The sequence below is a fragment of the Gobio gobio genome (genome assembly GCF_949357685.1).
Source record: "Gobio gobio genome assembly, chromosome: 20".
Classification (NCBI taxonomy): domain Eukaryota; kingdom Metazoa; phylum Chordata; class Actinopteri; order Cypriniformes; family Gobionidae; genus Gobio; species Gobio gobio.
The window spans coordinates 16,443,242-16,459,318 of NC_137113.1; the positions used below are offsets into that span (position 1 = coordinate 16,443,242).

The 16,077-nt window shown below is 37.4% G+C and overlaps 1 protein-coding gene across 1 annotated transcript in view; it reads right to left on the reverse strand.

Moving 5' to 3' along the window:
- Positions 1 to 6,736, reverse strand: part of ankfn1a (ankyrin repeat and fibronectin type III domain containing 1a) — a gene marked incomplete at both ends in the record, with an annotated part of 44,669 nt that extends 37,933 nt beyond the window's left edge. The window contains 2 exons of the mRNA XM_079845562.1: positions 4,427 to 4,637; positions 6,560 to 6,736. Coding sequence (XP_079701688.1) covers positions 4,427 to 4,637; positions 6,560 to 6,736 — 388 coding nt within the window. The remainder of the gene's footprint in view (positions 1 to 4,426; positions 4,638 to 6,559) is intronic.
- Between the last annotated feature and the right edge of the window lie 9,341 nt (positions 6,737 to 16,077).

Below are 16,077 nucleotides of genomic sequence, written 5' to 3' on the forward strand. Positions count from 1 at the left end.
TCGCAAAAATAGCTTAGTACGCTTAAAAAATTCTAGAATGACGTCAATAATCATTTCATTATATGTAGTACAGTGTGTGGCACTGCACAATGTTATTTCCAAAATATTACACAATGAGCGTAATTTGTTAACTCAGTGGTTACGGCAGTTGTCATTAGATGTTTAAAGCAGAATTATGAGTGCTTATGGCAGCTTTCATGGAAAAGTTTATTCTAGTATTCGTACTTAAAGACGATTATTACTTGAGACCCCAAAGCAAAGTGTCAAACACTCACATTGGCTCCGTCTGTTTATTGTCAGCTTCAACCTAAACAGCTTGTCCAATTACAGAGCATCTGCTTTTGGTTGCCACAGCTAAACAGAAGCGAGTGACGCAAGAAAAACCTTTTGATGGTGAGGTAACCACATAGAATGCACTTCTATTCCTTAGGGATGAAGATGTGATGATAAGCAACACACACAGAAGTAACCAAATTCAAAAGAAGTAGCAAAAATTATGTCAATAGCAATCATATTTTCAGCCAAAACACCACAATTACAGTTACTGCTGCAACTGTAAAATCAATGTGTGAAATAGGTTTCTGTGAAAAGGTGTGTTAAAAATATTTGTTCAATATAAACATTTTATTACATAAATAATAAAGTAAAAATATTTGTAAGGAATAATTGATGGCGGGCCATTGAATTATTAGAAAATAATGCGGGTGTGCATTATTTTCTAATAATCCAACTGACCGGAGTCATTTATTCTGCTTTTACTACGATAGTCTCGTATAGCCAGACCTTTAGACTGACGGCAGAAGGTCTGGACTTTAATTGGTCGAGGACCACCCAAGAGGATTGACTGACATGTAACGCAACCAATCACAGTTTGATTTGTTCCGCGTCATGTTTAGGGGCGTGAAATGGTAAGTCTATGTCCCTGCAATAACAGACCGCCGTGCATCTATAAATTATTCATTCAAGAACGATGTGCAAATTTACTGCAACAATGGAGCCGCAAACTTCACACACCAGCGTTTAGTTGATCCTGGTAAGCACTCATAGTCAAAGTTGTAAACACACCGCGTTAATTAAACGGCGTTCTTCACCAACGAGGGAGTTTGGAATCACAGCATTTGTTTCCAGGAGGATCGTTAAAGAACGCAACACACAAAGTGTTTCCAGAAAAGTGTCCCAATGCATCAGACGTTCAGCCAACGGTCTGTGAACTTGACGTCTTTGGCTGAGACTAATACTACGGTTACCACACCTCAAGACATTGTCAGAAGATGTTGTATTTCAAGACATGCTCTTGTGTATAGGACTAATTTCTTGCCAATGTAATCCCAAGCCTCCGTTGCTAATTCCAAAGCATCATTTTAGAACTAAAAACGGAGGCTTGAGCCATTGATAGCAGACTAAAGCAGTTATTAATGCAGTTATTAGAAAGAGGGATTAAGTGTGTGTGAATTACCTGAGCCAGTGTGCGTCTCTCAACAGTGTTCGGCAGCTGTCTACCAATAGCGAAACTGTAAGTTTATCTGCTTCAAGAACAGCGTCGTTATTACCTCGCCAGTGAGAAATATCATGTAGCTATTAAGTTGCTAAACTATTTTATTGATAAATTCGTCAGAGCAGTGCTGACAACACGTTTCTTTGCGAGTGTGTGTCCGTACTGTATGTGTGTGTTTGAGAGGGAGAGAGAGAGCGGAAGAAAGATAGTATTTTCTTTCTGCACATAATGAAATGTAATTTTGTGGCAAAAAAATATGGAAATAATTTGACGTTTTTATCCAATTGTTCACTATATTTATTTGCTTGGTCATGGGTGTCATTGTGGGTTTTGGTTATTTTGTTGTTGTCGGCTGTACAGACATTCAAAATAACTGAAATCATTTGGCGAAGTTATATGAAACTGTAATGCGGTCAAGACCAGCCTGCAACTACTTTAGCCATGTTTCCCTGAAAATAATTGCACACCTTAGAATGTTCATCAAACAGATTTAAGCATTTAACGGCCCCCGTAGTATAAAATGATATAAGCTGAAAAGGTGGGAACAAAATAATTCAGAAACTTTGACCTGACCATGTTTTGCTTAAGTGTTTTTCTTGAATTGCTAATTCGACCTTTTACACCACAAACTGAACAAAATCAAGCATTGCTTGGTAATTGGTTGACCTAATTGTGTACTTAAATTTAACAGCTGACAGCTGATTGGTTGATTGTAATCCATTACATACCTTTTTATAAAAGTTATCTGACATTATCAAGATGAATTTGTTCTGACACAGTTTAACTCTGAGTTCTTGTCATATTTTATTTAGGGATACACCGAATCCAGATTTTTGGGGTTCGGCCGAATACCGAATCCACTGGTTAAGATTCTGCCGAATCCGAAACCGAATCCTACTCCCATCCTCAGTCCATTATCACAGTAAACACATGAAGTAAACAACGTCCACAGCAGTGTAAGGATGCTCATATTGACCGTTTAAACGTTAACCGATTAATACTATCAGTTAAACGTTTTAAATATTTTTTAACACTTTTTTGTTTGTTGCATGGTTAAAGAAAAATATTCTGTATTTGTTCACTCACGGAGCGCGTGCAACCACGTCTAACCAGACATATTTCGCAAAATGAAGCAGTGGGAAAGAAGAAGCTTACATTTCGACAGAAAGGGCGGCAAAGTTACTTGCAAAATATGCTATGCGGTATTAAATTACAGCAGTAGTACAAGCTCCTGACAGGTGGAAAGCAAATGAAAGGCGCTGGTCAATCTAGCGAGGCGTTATCTCTGTATTCCCGGGGCATCCGTGCCATCTGAAGCCTTGTTTAAGGCTTTTCGTAGTGTGGTTTTGGTCAAGTTTACTAAAGTAAACATTGTCACGTATGTTCTTTCCCGCCGCTGTTTTCTGATGGTTTATAGAACCTTTATCCCGAGTCACCCTCTGTCGTTTCAAAGAACAACACAACGGAGAGCGCAGAAGGCACGCACGCTGTCAGCAGAGGCTCGCGCTGCGGAGACAGACGAAAGTATAAACCAGGCTTGAGAGGGTGTTTTCTGCCGCGGGTTTAGCTGTCAACAGGCTGCGCTTGAGACTAACCCACATCACGTAGATGTTACTTAAAAAAAAACCAAAAAAACATACAAGTTGTGGATTGAGGTAGGCCTGCTATTTTTATTTGACAAAAAAACTATTCCGGTTCTTCAAAGATTCAAACGGATTCAGTGTATTTTTGTTTTGTCATCTTAATTTGGTAATTATTTAAGTGAAAAATATTTAGTGTAGGCCTATTTATTTTATTTATATTTTATCTGATCTGTATGCTGCTGTTTGCACGGTAAAATAAACCCGTGAAAAAAAGTGTCTTTTTAACGGGTCACAGACACTCGTCAATCGTATTTTTATTTAATGCCAATTCAATATTATAATCTTATCAGTTAACGGTTAATAATCGGATAATGAGCAGCAGTTGTCGTTGGGAAAATTAACCGATATGAGCATCCCTACAGCAGTGTATTTTTTATTTAATTTAATTTTAATTAAGAATAGGCAACTTATGCCAGGATGACTGTCCTTCCTTTGCCGTAACGTTACCTGAAGTTGCTGCATTTTGGCTGCAGTCTGTAGATTCCCTCATGTACAACTCGTATTCTTTCGGATGTTTCATACGCAAATGTTTAACAGTGGCTATTGTTTAGGGTCCTTGCCACCACGAGACAAATCAACATTGCATATTGAACATGTAGCTCGACTTGAATCGCCTTCTTTTGACTGAAAGTAGGCTACTGCCAAACCACACGTTTTCTGTGCATGAGTTCCAATTTTCACTTTCTCACAGCCTATTGGATTCGAACGGTCCAACTAGTAAACACCTTCCCGTAATCAACGGCGGCGTCATTACGTTCGACCAGCGGAGTGCGCATAGTGCAAGTCTACGGTTCGGTTCGGTGGAAAAAAATTCTAAGGTTCGGCAGAAACCGAACCCCGTCAAAAAGCCCAATATTCGGCCGAATCCGAACCCGAATCCTGGATTCGTGCATCCCTAATTTTATTACCATTTTCTACACGATACCGAATAAACTGTGATAATGTGAGATATATACGATGTATAACTGTGATAATATATAGATTAATTCTATATAAATATTACACTAATAAAATGCTAGCATTTTCAAATGTTTTGTTTTCATCAAAACACAATGTGGGGTAAGGACAATACCTGTACTAACCATGGCATTTTGGTGAAAACCATGGTTACCATGTTTTTGTGAAGGACTAGACTAGTTACCATATTTACACCAATCAAACTTGAAATTTAAAGTATTGTTTAGTGCCGCCTCCTTAATAAGGAAACACTTATGTCACAAGTAGCTCTTTAGACACATTGAGGGAATTGACTGTTTAAAGCTCGTCATTGGTAAATATGCATACTCACAGTGAGGGCTCTCCTTCCCTCCAGCTTTGAGCAGCAGCTTGGCTATGGGAACGTTGTTGGTCATAATGGAGATGTCCAGAGGTGTCAGGCCTTCACTGTTGGGGGTGTTGAGGTCCAGTTCATCAGCTGTGTACTGAAACAGCAGGATCTGCACGGCATCCAGGTCCTGCTGTTCAACAGCCTCGAACAGAGCGTCACTGCTCTGAATATTCTGTGAGGAGAAATTCATCATTTCATTCCACAAGAACGCATTAAACTGATCAAAAACAGTGACAGTAAATACTTTTACATTCTTACAAAAACAAATTCTATTACAAACAAATGCTGTTCTTTTGAATGTTCTATTCATCAAATATTGCTGAAAATATTCAACAAAATACACTACAAACGTCAAACGTTTTTAGAAGAAGTCTCTTATGCTCACCAAGGCTGCATGTATTTGATTAAAAAAACTAAAAATATTATTAAATTATTAAAAGTTTTCTATTTGAATACATTTTAAAATGTAATTTATTTCTGTGATGCAAAGCTGAATTTTCAGCATCATTACTCAAGTCACATGATCCTTCAGAAATCATTCTGATGTGATGATTTGCTGCTCAAGAAACATTTATGATTATTATCAATGTTGAACACAGTTGTGTACAACTTTTTTGGGGGATTCTTTGATGAATAGAATGTTCAAAAGAACAGTATCTATATGAAATAGAAAGCTATTGCAACATTGTATTACCGTTCATAGTTTTGGGTCAAGAAGGTTCTTTGGGAAAGAACTTAAAGAAATTAATACATTTAATCCGTAAGGATGCATTAAATTGATCAAAAGTATAGACATTTATAATGTTGCAAAAGCTTTATATTTCAGAAAAATTCTGTTCTCTTAAACTTTCTATTCATCAAATAATCCTGAAAAAAATATTATAAACAACTGTTTTCAACATTGATAATAATAATAAATGTGTCTTGAGCAGCAAATCGGCATATTAGAATAATTTCCTGATGGATCATGTGACACTGAAGACTGGAGTAGTGATGCTGAAAATGTAGCTTTGCCAACACAGAAATAAATTACATTTTAAAATATATTCATATAGAAAACACTTATTTTAAATTGTAAAAATATTTCACAATATTACTATTTTTGCTGTATTTTGGATCAAATAAATGAAGCCTTGGTGAGCAGAAGAGACTTCATTTAAAAACATAAAAAAATCTTGCCGTCCAAAAACTTTTGACGGGTAGTGTATTAAGCAACACAGCTGTTTTCAACATTGATAATAATGTTCCTTGAGCACTAAATCAGCATATTGCTGGCAATCGATCATTTGACCCTGTATTCGGTTTCACAAATGGATTTCAAATTCTCCCCTCTTTGTCTCAGTTAAACAGACTGATTAGGATACTTGAACAAATCATTTTTTGCAATGCACTACATAGCCATGTTTATGGTTTTCAAACTATGATTCTGCATACTACTGTTAACTGGCATTGGACAAAATTTCACCTACAATCAGCACAGACAACATAAAAAGAAGGCACAGACTGCCTGTGTTTAACTGCTCAGGGGTTTGATCTACAACCTTTCAGTTTACCAGCACAGATCTGTTACCAGGCATCCACCAGAGGGTGGACACAAAAATTACTAACTCCTTAACGAATGCAGTAGAGGTAGAAAAATGTAATGGGGACTGAAAATATTAAAGCAAATATTAAGCAAAAAACACTACATTGTAATAATAAGAGCTTCTCCTCTTCAGTTATGAGTTGGATCCATGTATGAAAACATATGGAGGCAGCAAGGGTGAAGGATGTAATCGGGCACTTGAGTCAACAAGATGATTGCTAGATCTAGCTCTATATAATCAGTGACATTTGTGAAAGTTCTGAGAGCACGGCACAGTGTTAACGGTCTCATGAGCACCCGAAATGTCATTCCAGCTCAAAACTTGTCATGCGTAATGTCAAGTGAATGGTAACATCAATTGATTCTACATTATATAAATATAAATTTTGGCTAATGTCAGCTTTTTATTACAAGACAAATTGTTAATTATTGATAATACCCATTAGGGTTCTTTAAGCTGGATGTTATTTGCAAAAAATAGCAAGAGATGCAGTCTCAAAAATACTCACGGATGCTTTGCGGATACGGTCGGATCGACCAAAAAAGTAGGCATCCTCGAAAGAGGAGTGGCTCCCTTTGAACTTCTCAGAGAGGTTGCGGTAGAGACGCTTGGCAGCGTTGGGGGAGGCGGGACCCGCCCCCTTCTTACTCTGCGTCAGCTGCAGGTTCTGCATCTGTTGTGTCATACTAATGGAGAAGTTCCTGTGGAGTCGAGAAGGGAAAGAGAACAGACAAAACACATTTAGGTGCGATGCCTGTTGCATCAGTGTTGTTAAGAGTCTGCACTTTGAAATAAATTCTTAGCATGTGTTTCGGTATGTCATTTATGACTAATATTTGAGTCAGCGATGCCTCAGTGACAGATGGCCACTGGATAGTCATTAATGCTTCAGTTCAAGCAAAAGCTTCCTGCAAAATAACTGCACATTGATGCACGTTACATCTAAATGAACCTTTTTGACATCTGCACTTTTGTTCATACGTTTTTTTTTTTTTTATGTATTAAGAAAGGATGTATTAAATTGATCAAAAGTGGCAGTAAAGACATTTGTAATGTTACAAAATCTAATCAAAGATTTCCCCAAAAAATTAATAGTTTTTACAAAAATATCAATCAGCACTGTTTTCAACATTGATAATAAAATCAGCATATCAGAATGATTTCTGAAGGATCATGTGACACTAAAGACTGGGGTAATGGCTGCTATATTAACATTTTAATTGTAATATTTCACAATATGACAATTTTTACAGTATTTTTGATCAAATAAATGACTTTGTAGGCATAAATTACATTCCTTCAAAATTGTTTATTTAAAAAAATCTGACAGATTAATTTCAAGCCATTAATAGTCGATGTCAAAACTGATATCGCTCAAAAAAAAACTGTAGCAGGCAATTTTATTAACAATGACAGTCAGATTGTCTCTCACTCCAGGTCATAGTCTGGTTGTCAAGGATATCCTCAATGTTCTTATAGTATAATGAAATCCTCCAGGAAATCAATTAATTGAGCCAAGGATAACAGTAGACCCAGACAATGAATTTATAGAAGCTGTTGAGAGTGTACTAATAGAAAAAAAAAAAAGAAAGAAAAAAAAACACCTTAAAAAAGCACAACATAGGTAATAGTTGTTTTGATGCATCCATAAATGGACACAAATATTTGTGAAAGAATATTCTTTAGACCGTTCTGAAGAATTTTTGATCCGAGTTAACTGCAGGTTATGTCACAGACGAGTAGCACCTTTATCACTCATCAATCTCTCCATGACGTGCAAAAACTATTCATATCAATGGCAATAAAAAAAATATCTGTTCCATTTGTCAAAGCATCTGGCACGAGTACACATTGTCTGAACATGCTAAGGGCATGAGAGCAAAAAGAGATATGAAAACAAATATGAGAAAATAAAAGCCCACAGCTGCACTTTCAACACCTTCATTCTTCACAAAAAAAAAGTAAACATCCAAAATTGCCCTTAATTGACATTCTCCTTTAAAGCTGCGGAACCGTAGGGCATCTATGTGGTATTTCTCATCCCAGCAGTCTATAATCCTGTCAGACATGACATTAAGGCAGTGTCCTGTTTTTTTTTTCTTTCTTGTGCGCAGTTTTGAGCGTGCAAACACCCACTCATAGCACTAATAATAATGCACTCTGCAGTGCTAGAGTGAAGCCTCTGACACCAGTGAGTAATTGAGCGAGAAAAGTGAGTGGTCGAATCGAAGCGGTGCTCTAAGGTTATGCCTTGAATCCAATTAAGCCATTAAAAAAGGAAAATGCAGCCGCCACGATGACTGAGGAGCACCTGTGGGAAACAGCAGGGGGGGAGACGGGTAATTTTAGCAACACTAGAGATGGGATCCGTACTGTGAGGACGAAGAGGATGGAAGAGTACACTTGGAGTGACTGCGGACGGACGAGAGTACAGCGAGAGCGAAAGAGATGCTGAACTCACCTGTCCAGACTCTGGGAACTCCCAGGAGAGCCAGAGAGGAGGAAGAGGGGTCTGAAATCCTTAATCAACGCAGCATCGTTCTGCCTCTGGTTGAGTCTCTGAGCCAGTCGGGAGATCCTACTCTCAGATCTGATGAGAGAAAGCCCAGTAAGACGTGGGACAGTGTCAGATTCAAGGAACGGGAAGAGGGAAAAGGTCAAAACAGACACCCCTGCTCTGGAGTTGCCCGGAGTACCAGGTGTTCACCGGAGCTCTCCTCTTCACGCGCATCTCGCCGCGGTGTTGGCAGGCTAATGTGCGGTGAGAGGAAAGAGGAGAGGAGATGGAGTGGGGGGAGGGAGGGAGAGAGAAAGGGAGAGGGAGGGGGAGAGGGGCATTCTGCAGGCGCTAGGATGAGCGACACAGACAACAAAAGCACACAGGCGTTTAAAGCGCGATTCCACTGAGCATGCCCAGAGCACGCTGTGCAAGCGGTGGGGTTTAGTGGGGGGAGAGGAGAACCTGTTGTTCTTTTCTCATAATCACTCCAGTTGTCTCATTCTCTCTCTTATCTGCAGAAACAGGCATCTAATCCCTCAACACAACAACAGTCTGGCGTTCTGACTGTCAGGAGTGGACACGAGCTGGATCCACAGGTGATTCGACACCCATTTGTTATTTCAAGCCCTAGTGAGTTGTCTACCTACACAGTATTTTAAAACATCACAGAAGGACTGTTCCAAAAGGTAGGCAGCATAATTATTAAGATTATGTTTCACCCCCTCTGGATGCATTTGTTATTGAGCTCAACTAGCCACCACTGAGTTTTCATCAGATTCTTGGAAAACAGATGGTCATAGATCCCCACATATCCCCACCCAGTGAGACGAAATTCCTATGATTATTCATAGAAATATAAAAACAATAAAAACACATACGAGTTATAAATATAACTTCTATTTAGTATAAATGTTATATTTAATATTAGAGTTATAAATTATAAAAAATTATTCGCTTTTACTCTTCATTTCTGAAAAGCATCAATAAAAAGGTGAATTGAAAATGGCTGAATCTTGATGGTAAAGGCATTCAGCTTAGAGATTTAGGGTATATGAATATATGCCAACATTAAACAAAGCGTGAATTCAATAAATGTTACTTACTGTATAAAAATGATCAATATTTTAGTATTTAATTTCATATGGCTTAATGACAAATTCATAAATTATAAAATGTTTATTTTATAAATGATAAATATTTTAATATTTATTTTTTAATATTGTTTAATATCCAATTTATAAATTATAACAATGTTCATTTTATTGATCTTATAATTATATTTACATAATTATAGCATATATTTTTATAAAAAAATACTACTACTAAAATAGTTCGTATTTTTAAATAAATATATGCTATAATCATATAATTATATGGTAAATAAAATTAACTTTTTTATCATTTATAAGTTTGATACTAAACAATATGAAACAAACAAACCATATGAAATTAAATACTAAAATATTGATCTTTTATGTTCCAAATCATCCACTTATGAGGTCTCTTAAAAGCAGCTGCCTGTGTAGGCAGCAATAAGGCAGTTCACTAGGTTTTGGAACAGAGCCAATAAACATGAACCGCAAATCTGATGAAAACTTATTTGTAGCTAGTCGAACTCTTCCATATAAAATGTGCCCAGAGGGCAAAATACATAATACACAACTTAACTGCAACATATCAAACTAAGATGTCCTAATTTCCCCTAGTTGTTGATGTTGTTATAATAGTGGTCAGAGCAAAGTGGAAAAAATGTTGTTTGTCTTTGTATTTGTGAAGACCCTTAGGTTTTAAAGCAATATTGAGAATGAGTACTCAATCACTGCATGTAATGCTTTTAATCCATTAATACTGACTTAATAGCTGGAATGCTTGACTGTGTGTTTAGTGCCCCAGTGCACAAATGCATGGCCTGATTTTTATGGTCTCCAACGGCCAATGGAAAATTACAGTTCCATTAACTGGCAGAGGTTGTTTCGAAGAGTTTTAGAAGTAATATGAGCTTTTAAAGATGAAATCGGAATTAATCTACAGAAAAAAAAGAAGAAGAAAAATACAACACCAACAAAAACATGTTTTACTGTGGGAGGATGTGCTCAGATTCATTGTAATTCTACTCTACGTCTACAGTCGTGACATGGTGTGAAATGGGCCCCTGGGGAAAAAGGAATATTATCCTAATATGGCTTATTATCTCTCCACCTACTTGCATATTAGTGAATGCTTTAATTTGTCAGAGAATAGCTCAGACCATTTGTTTTTTCATGCAAAATGGTCACTGAACTCTGTGCTAATGGCAGTCCTTCCCCATAGTTGAAGAAGTACGCTGGTGACGAAACCCCTAGTTGTGGCCGGGGTGAGGTTACCCAACCATTCCAGCTGGAGATAAAGACAAATTTGAGGAAAGAAGGGGATGATTCATGACCACATGGACTGATAGCTAAGTGACAGACAAGACACATTTTCCTACTATACTCTCGCCCAGCTCTCCAGTGTAACCACATAAATGTCATCCTGAGTTAATTCAATCAAAATCTCGAGAAGAAAAAGAGACCTTCAGAGACAAATTTAGTAGAAACAGAGAAGAAAACAATAAGGCGATGGAAAAAGGAGAATGCAAAATGGTTGCAACAGAGATTTAGGGCTGTGTTCTGTATTAAAGCCGATGAATATATGCCAACATGAAAGACAGCTTCAATTGTTCATTATCTAACACAACACGTGTGAATTGCGGCCAGAGATGCTGCAATTTACTGGGTTCTTCAACCTGTCTCTCAATTCTTTTATCAGGTTATGCTAATTAGAAACAAAAAAAAAGTTACCAAGTGCCTAATAAACAAGGTAAATAGTTCATGCTCATTTTTAGATAAGAAATAAATTGAAATATTAATGACATGCTGTGTCTGAAATTGCTCACTTAGTCACTATTCTCTACACACAAATAAATGAACATGCAAATTTGAACACCGATGTAAATATATGTACTCTTTTTTATTACGTCAACCTTTCTTTGAAACCCTACATATTTTTGGTTGCTTTTTTGTTTTATGAATGGCACGATTATACAACAAATAATTATGGGTATAAACAGTATTATTCATTGTAAAACAACAATTTTCTGAAGCTATAAATAAAATGAAGATTATTGGCGTGTTTTACAAGAAAACACTATTTTAGTCTTTTTTACCTTAAAATGTAATGTTCAATTCGTTTCTTTGTAAATATTTTTGTGTCAGTTACTAGTAATTTCATAAACACTCTTTTTTTGTGTATAATAATATAATATAATTAATCATATAATAATATAATATAATATAATATAATATAATATAATATAATATAATATAATATAATATAATTAATATAATTAATATAATAGCATCACCATAAAAGCAAGGGTTTACATTCTGCGATATCAACCAGCTGGATGTACATTATCCCGCTTTTTATACGGCTACTTGCCTTGTCATGTCAAATAATTACATGAAATATTGATCTGAGTGAAAATATTTAATTCGCTCTTTAAAAGCAAAGCTTCCATGGAGAAAGCAGTTGCTAACAAGTGGCAAGTTGAAACTAGATGGATATTTAAGGGATACGGTACAGTCATACCACTTATCACATGGTATTTCACCACATAAATAGTTATGGGGATAAGAGATATTTATTTGAGATGAAACTGTTTCAAATCTGTTTGATTTCTTATAATTCATTACAGTGTACCAAACAATTGTCTCAAAAGGGCAGCAGCTGCATTTGTATGAAACGAGAGTGAGTCCGCGATACCGGATGACATCATTAAAGGGGGGGTATAATGCTATTTCATGAATTCTGACTTATTTACACTGTTAAAGAGTTGGATTCACATGCTAAACATGGCCAAAATGTCAAAAAATGAGTTGGACGAATGGAAGTATTTAGTTTCCAAAATACACTTCTTCAGGATTCTAACAAGTTACGGAAAGTGTTTTTTTTACGAGTATGGCCATGTATTACATCAAAAAGGGCGAAATTCCTTGAATGGGCACTTCTCCCGGCTGAGCGCGTGAGCCCTTCAATGAGCTTCGTTCTTGTTACATGTGCCATCTGCACCGCTGTCATTTAGACCACGAAATCAACAATGTAACTAAATAAGTGTGTTTATGGTTGTGAGGGAGAGATAACCTTGTTCAGCTTCCCAAATAACCCAGCGTTAAGGAAACAGTGGAAAAGTTTGTTTTTCCGGAGCAGCAATGGAGTTCTGCAAGTGTGTTTGTTTGTTTGATGAGTCGAAACTGCATCAAATGTCTGTGTTTTGTTGGCAGTCGGTGCGCAAGTGCACGTAATGTAAACAACACAAACGTATAGTGAATCGAAAGTTGTCCAGGGATAATGCGATGATGTATTTAGTGTGTGTGGGTCATAGGTGTGTGTGTGCTTGTGGGTGACTCTTTAGTTCCGCCCACTTCACGCCTGCACAAGCTCGGCTGTTTTTGGAAAGAATCGGTACAGTGCATCGGTCTTTTATAAATATGATAAAACGAAAGACTCTTCGGAGATATGAAGGATGCAATACTACTCTATAGGTACTCAACGTTAACAAGAGATTGGCAGAAACTGTGTGTTTAAAGCTGAGTCCGTAACTTTTTTTGTGTTCAAGGTTTACAAAAATGATATAATGAGAATGTACAACAGGAATCCATTTTTCAAACCGTGTTTTTGTCTTACCCTGAATCATTATGGTACACTTATAATAAGTGTTTATATTGGGACTATTTCAGACCGGTCTGGTGGGAACCGCTGCGGAGGAGCAAAGTCCCTGCGTGACTCGGCATAGACATGAACAGAGAGAAGTAGCTCCAGCTGCAATGTTCTTCCGCAAGATGCATGCAGTTCTGTTTATTAACTGCTAGAGCGCAAAAAGTTACGGACAGCAGCTTTAAATAACTGAGCACAAAATATTGATTTAAATTTTTATATTTTATTAGCTTACCAAACACAACAGAAAAACCTTCCAAGCAAGCGTAAAGCACTGACTTCAGTTACCCAGATGAGCCTGTGTTATCAGTTTTTACCGGTTGTTTTCGGGGGATAACATACCGCTGGATGGCGCCATCAAGTATTCCACAGAGCTGTATAATATGTAATATAATAAAATGAATGTAATATACTATAATATAATATAATTAATAAAATGAAATAGCAATTTCAGACAGCTGAACTCATAGTATATATGCTGAAATGACACCTGATACAGTATAGATAGAGCACCAGGGTTAAGGAGTCGGCCTCTTTAAGAGCGAACTTCGTCAAAACAGTTCAAATATAATAGCAAAAAAATGAGAAGAACATTTTCCATGAGGGCAAAACAAAGGTGTTTCCATAGTTGCAGCTTAAAAGCAAAGCTCTCATCGTCTTGCATGCGAGCAATCAGGGGACACAAGCTTAATGAAAACCGACACTAATGGTACAGTGAGACGCCCATGTCATCGGTTCTTATCAGTAGACATCCTTGAAAGGGTATTAGGGGAAAAAAAATCAGCATCATTGTGGACCAACTCAGCCCATGGCAATCTCTAATAAGAAGTAAATAAATGAATTAATTAGTATTTCTTGAATGTTTACTGATACTTTTTTGCAGTGCTATTGCATCCTGTGGCCTACAGGAATCCCTCCTTGCAACATTACGCTTTATAAACTCAATTTCTCATGTTTGGCAGCACTGGGAAAAAGAAAAAAATTTACAAAAGCAAGACAAATAACTCTGTCAACATGTAGTGGCTACGTTAAAAAGAGCTTAGTTTCTTTCTAAAGTCAAGAGGAAGTTAAAAGTGATACTGGAAAGAAACAAAGAGGAAACCAGGACAGCTAGTAATAGTATACAAGCACAGGTGTAGGATGACTAAAAATACAAAAGGAGGGTATGAAAACAGGTAGAACCAGTGATGTAGATGGAGAATATTAAAAGGAGATAAAAAGACACCCTTTTTTCTCCGTTCCTTTAGCTTGAAGCAGAAACATCTTGTTGAGTACATATGGAACTTCATGTGAAGTTGTAGTCATCACAAAACCACTTCTAAACTCATGTAATCTCCAACCTGATCTAGTCATCTCGCATTACAGCTGCTTCCAGATATTTCTTGACTCATGGGAAGACAAGGAGAAACCTACTGAAGGGGGGGCTATGAGATGGGTGAGCACATAGCCAATCAGAAGGCAGTATACCAAGTCACGACGGCGTGAAAGAGCAAGCGCTCTCTTCTCAGCAGGCTTTTGTGCACATCTCCTCTCCGCAGCTCAAGGCTAAGTGTTCCATTTGCATGGCAGGCAAAACAAAGGCCACGACAACAGCTCTGAGACACACATCTCATCGGGGGCATGGGCTTGGAGGCTTGGTTTCTATTAGCATTTTTTTTCAAAAACTAAAAAAATACTCTGTTTACTGCCAGTCAAATCTATGATAACATGCGCTGATTCCTCAGGCCAAGATCATACCATATGTAGGATGGCGATTAGTTTTGAAACAGCTACCGCAATGAATAGAAAAAGTGGGAAGTGGATACCAGACAGATCCAAAATCATGCTCCAAGAATTTGGAGAATGAAGAATCAGAACTGGCTGTGAGATTTTATAAATGAATGATGTTTGTGTAGCTTAATGGGTAGAGTATCGGACTAGCAAAGCTAGGTCAAGGGTTCGATTCCAGTGAATGCAATACAAATCAAATGTTTAGCTTGAATGAAATGAGGACTTTAAATGGATAGTCTACCCAAAAAAATTTGACTTCACTCACCATTACTAATCACCCTCATGATTTTCAAAACCTGTATGCATTTCTTTCTTTTGTGGCACATATTAGAAGAACATTGGAAACCCAACAATCAGGTTTGGAACGACATGTAAGGCCGTGTCCACCAAAGCGTTTTTCCCACGGATGGCATATTTTCCCAATTGTTTTCAATGGAACGCCACGTTTTTAAAACGCTTAGAGCGTAACGAGGCATTGAGAGTCTATTTTTTAGCGTTAAACTTTGGTTAAAACGCAGCGCTTATCACTGTCGCTTTTAACCCAGCTGTCCAATCACAATGGAGGAGAGGCGGGACAATGCAACACTGACCAAACGCCACATTCTGCTAGTAAAACGTCAACAGATGACAAGAAGAAGCATAATAATGGAACAAAATCATTTAAGACAAGAGCCAGAGCAGATACTTTACATTGTATTAACATTTTTATATAAAAACAATACAGAAACAAACTAAATGTGAAATGAGATACTAGTAACACTTCCGCGGATATTTCTGATAATAGCAAGCAAAGCATCTCAACTAGAGATCGACCGATTAATCGGTTTTGCAGATTAATCGACACCGATAGTTGACTGGTGGAACCGATTAATCGGCACCGATAGTTGATTGGTGGAACAATCGGTTATCGGCAAAAATCCTCACCGCTAGTTTTCCCGTGTTGCGTCCGTTGCTGGAGCGGCTGAGACGGGAGCGCTATTATTACACAACACAGGAGCTCTGAGAAGAGTCTGTTGGCATGA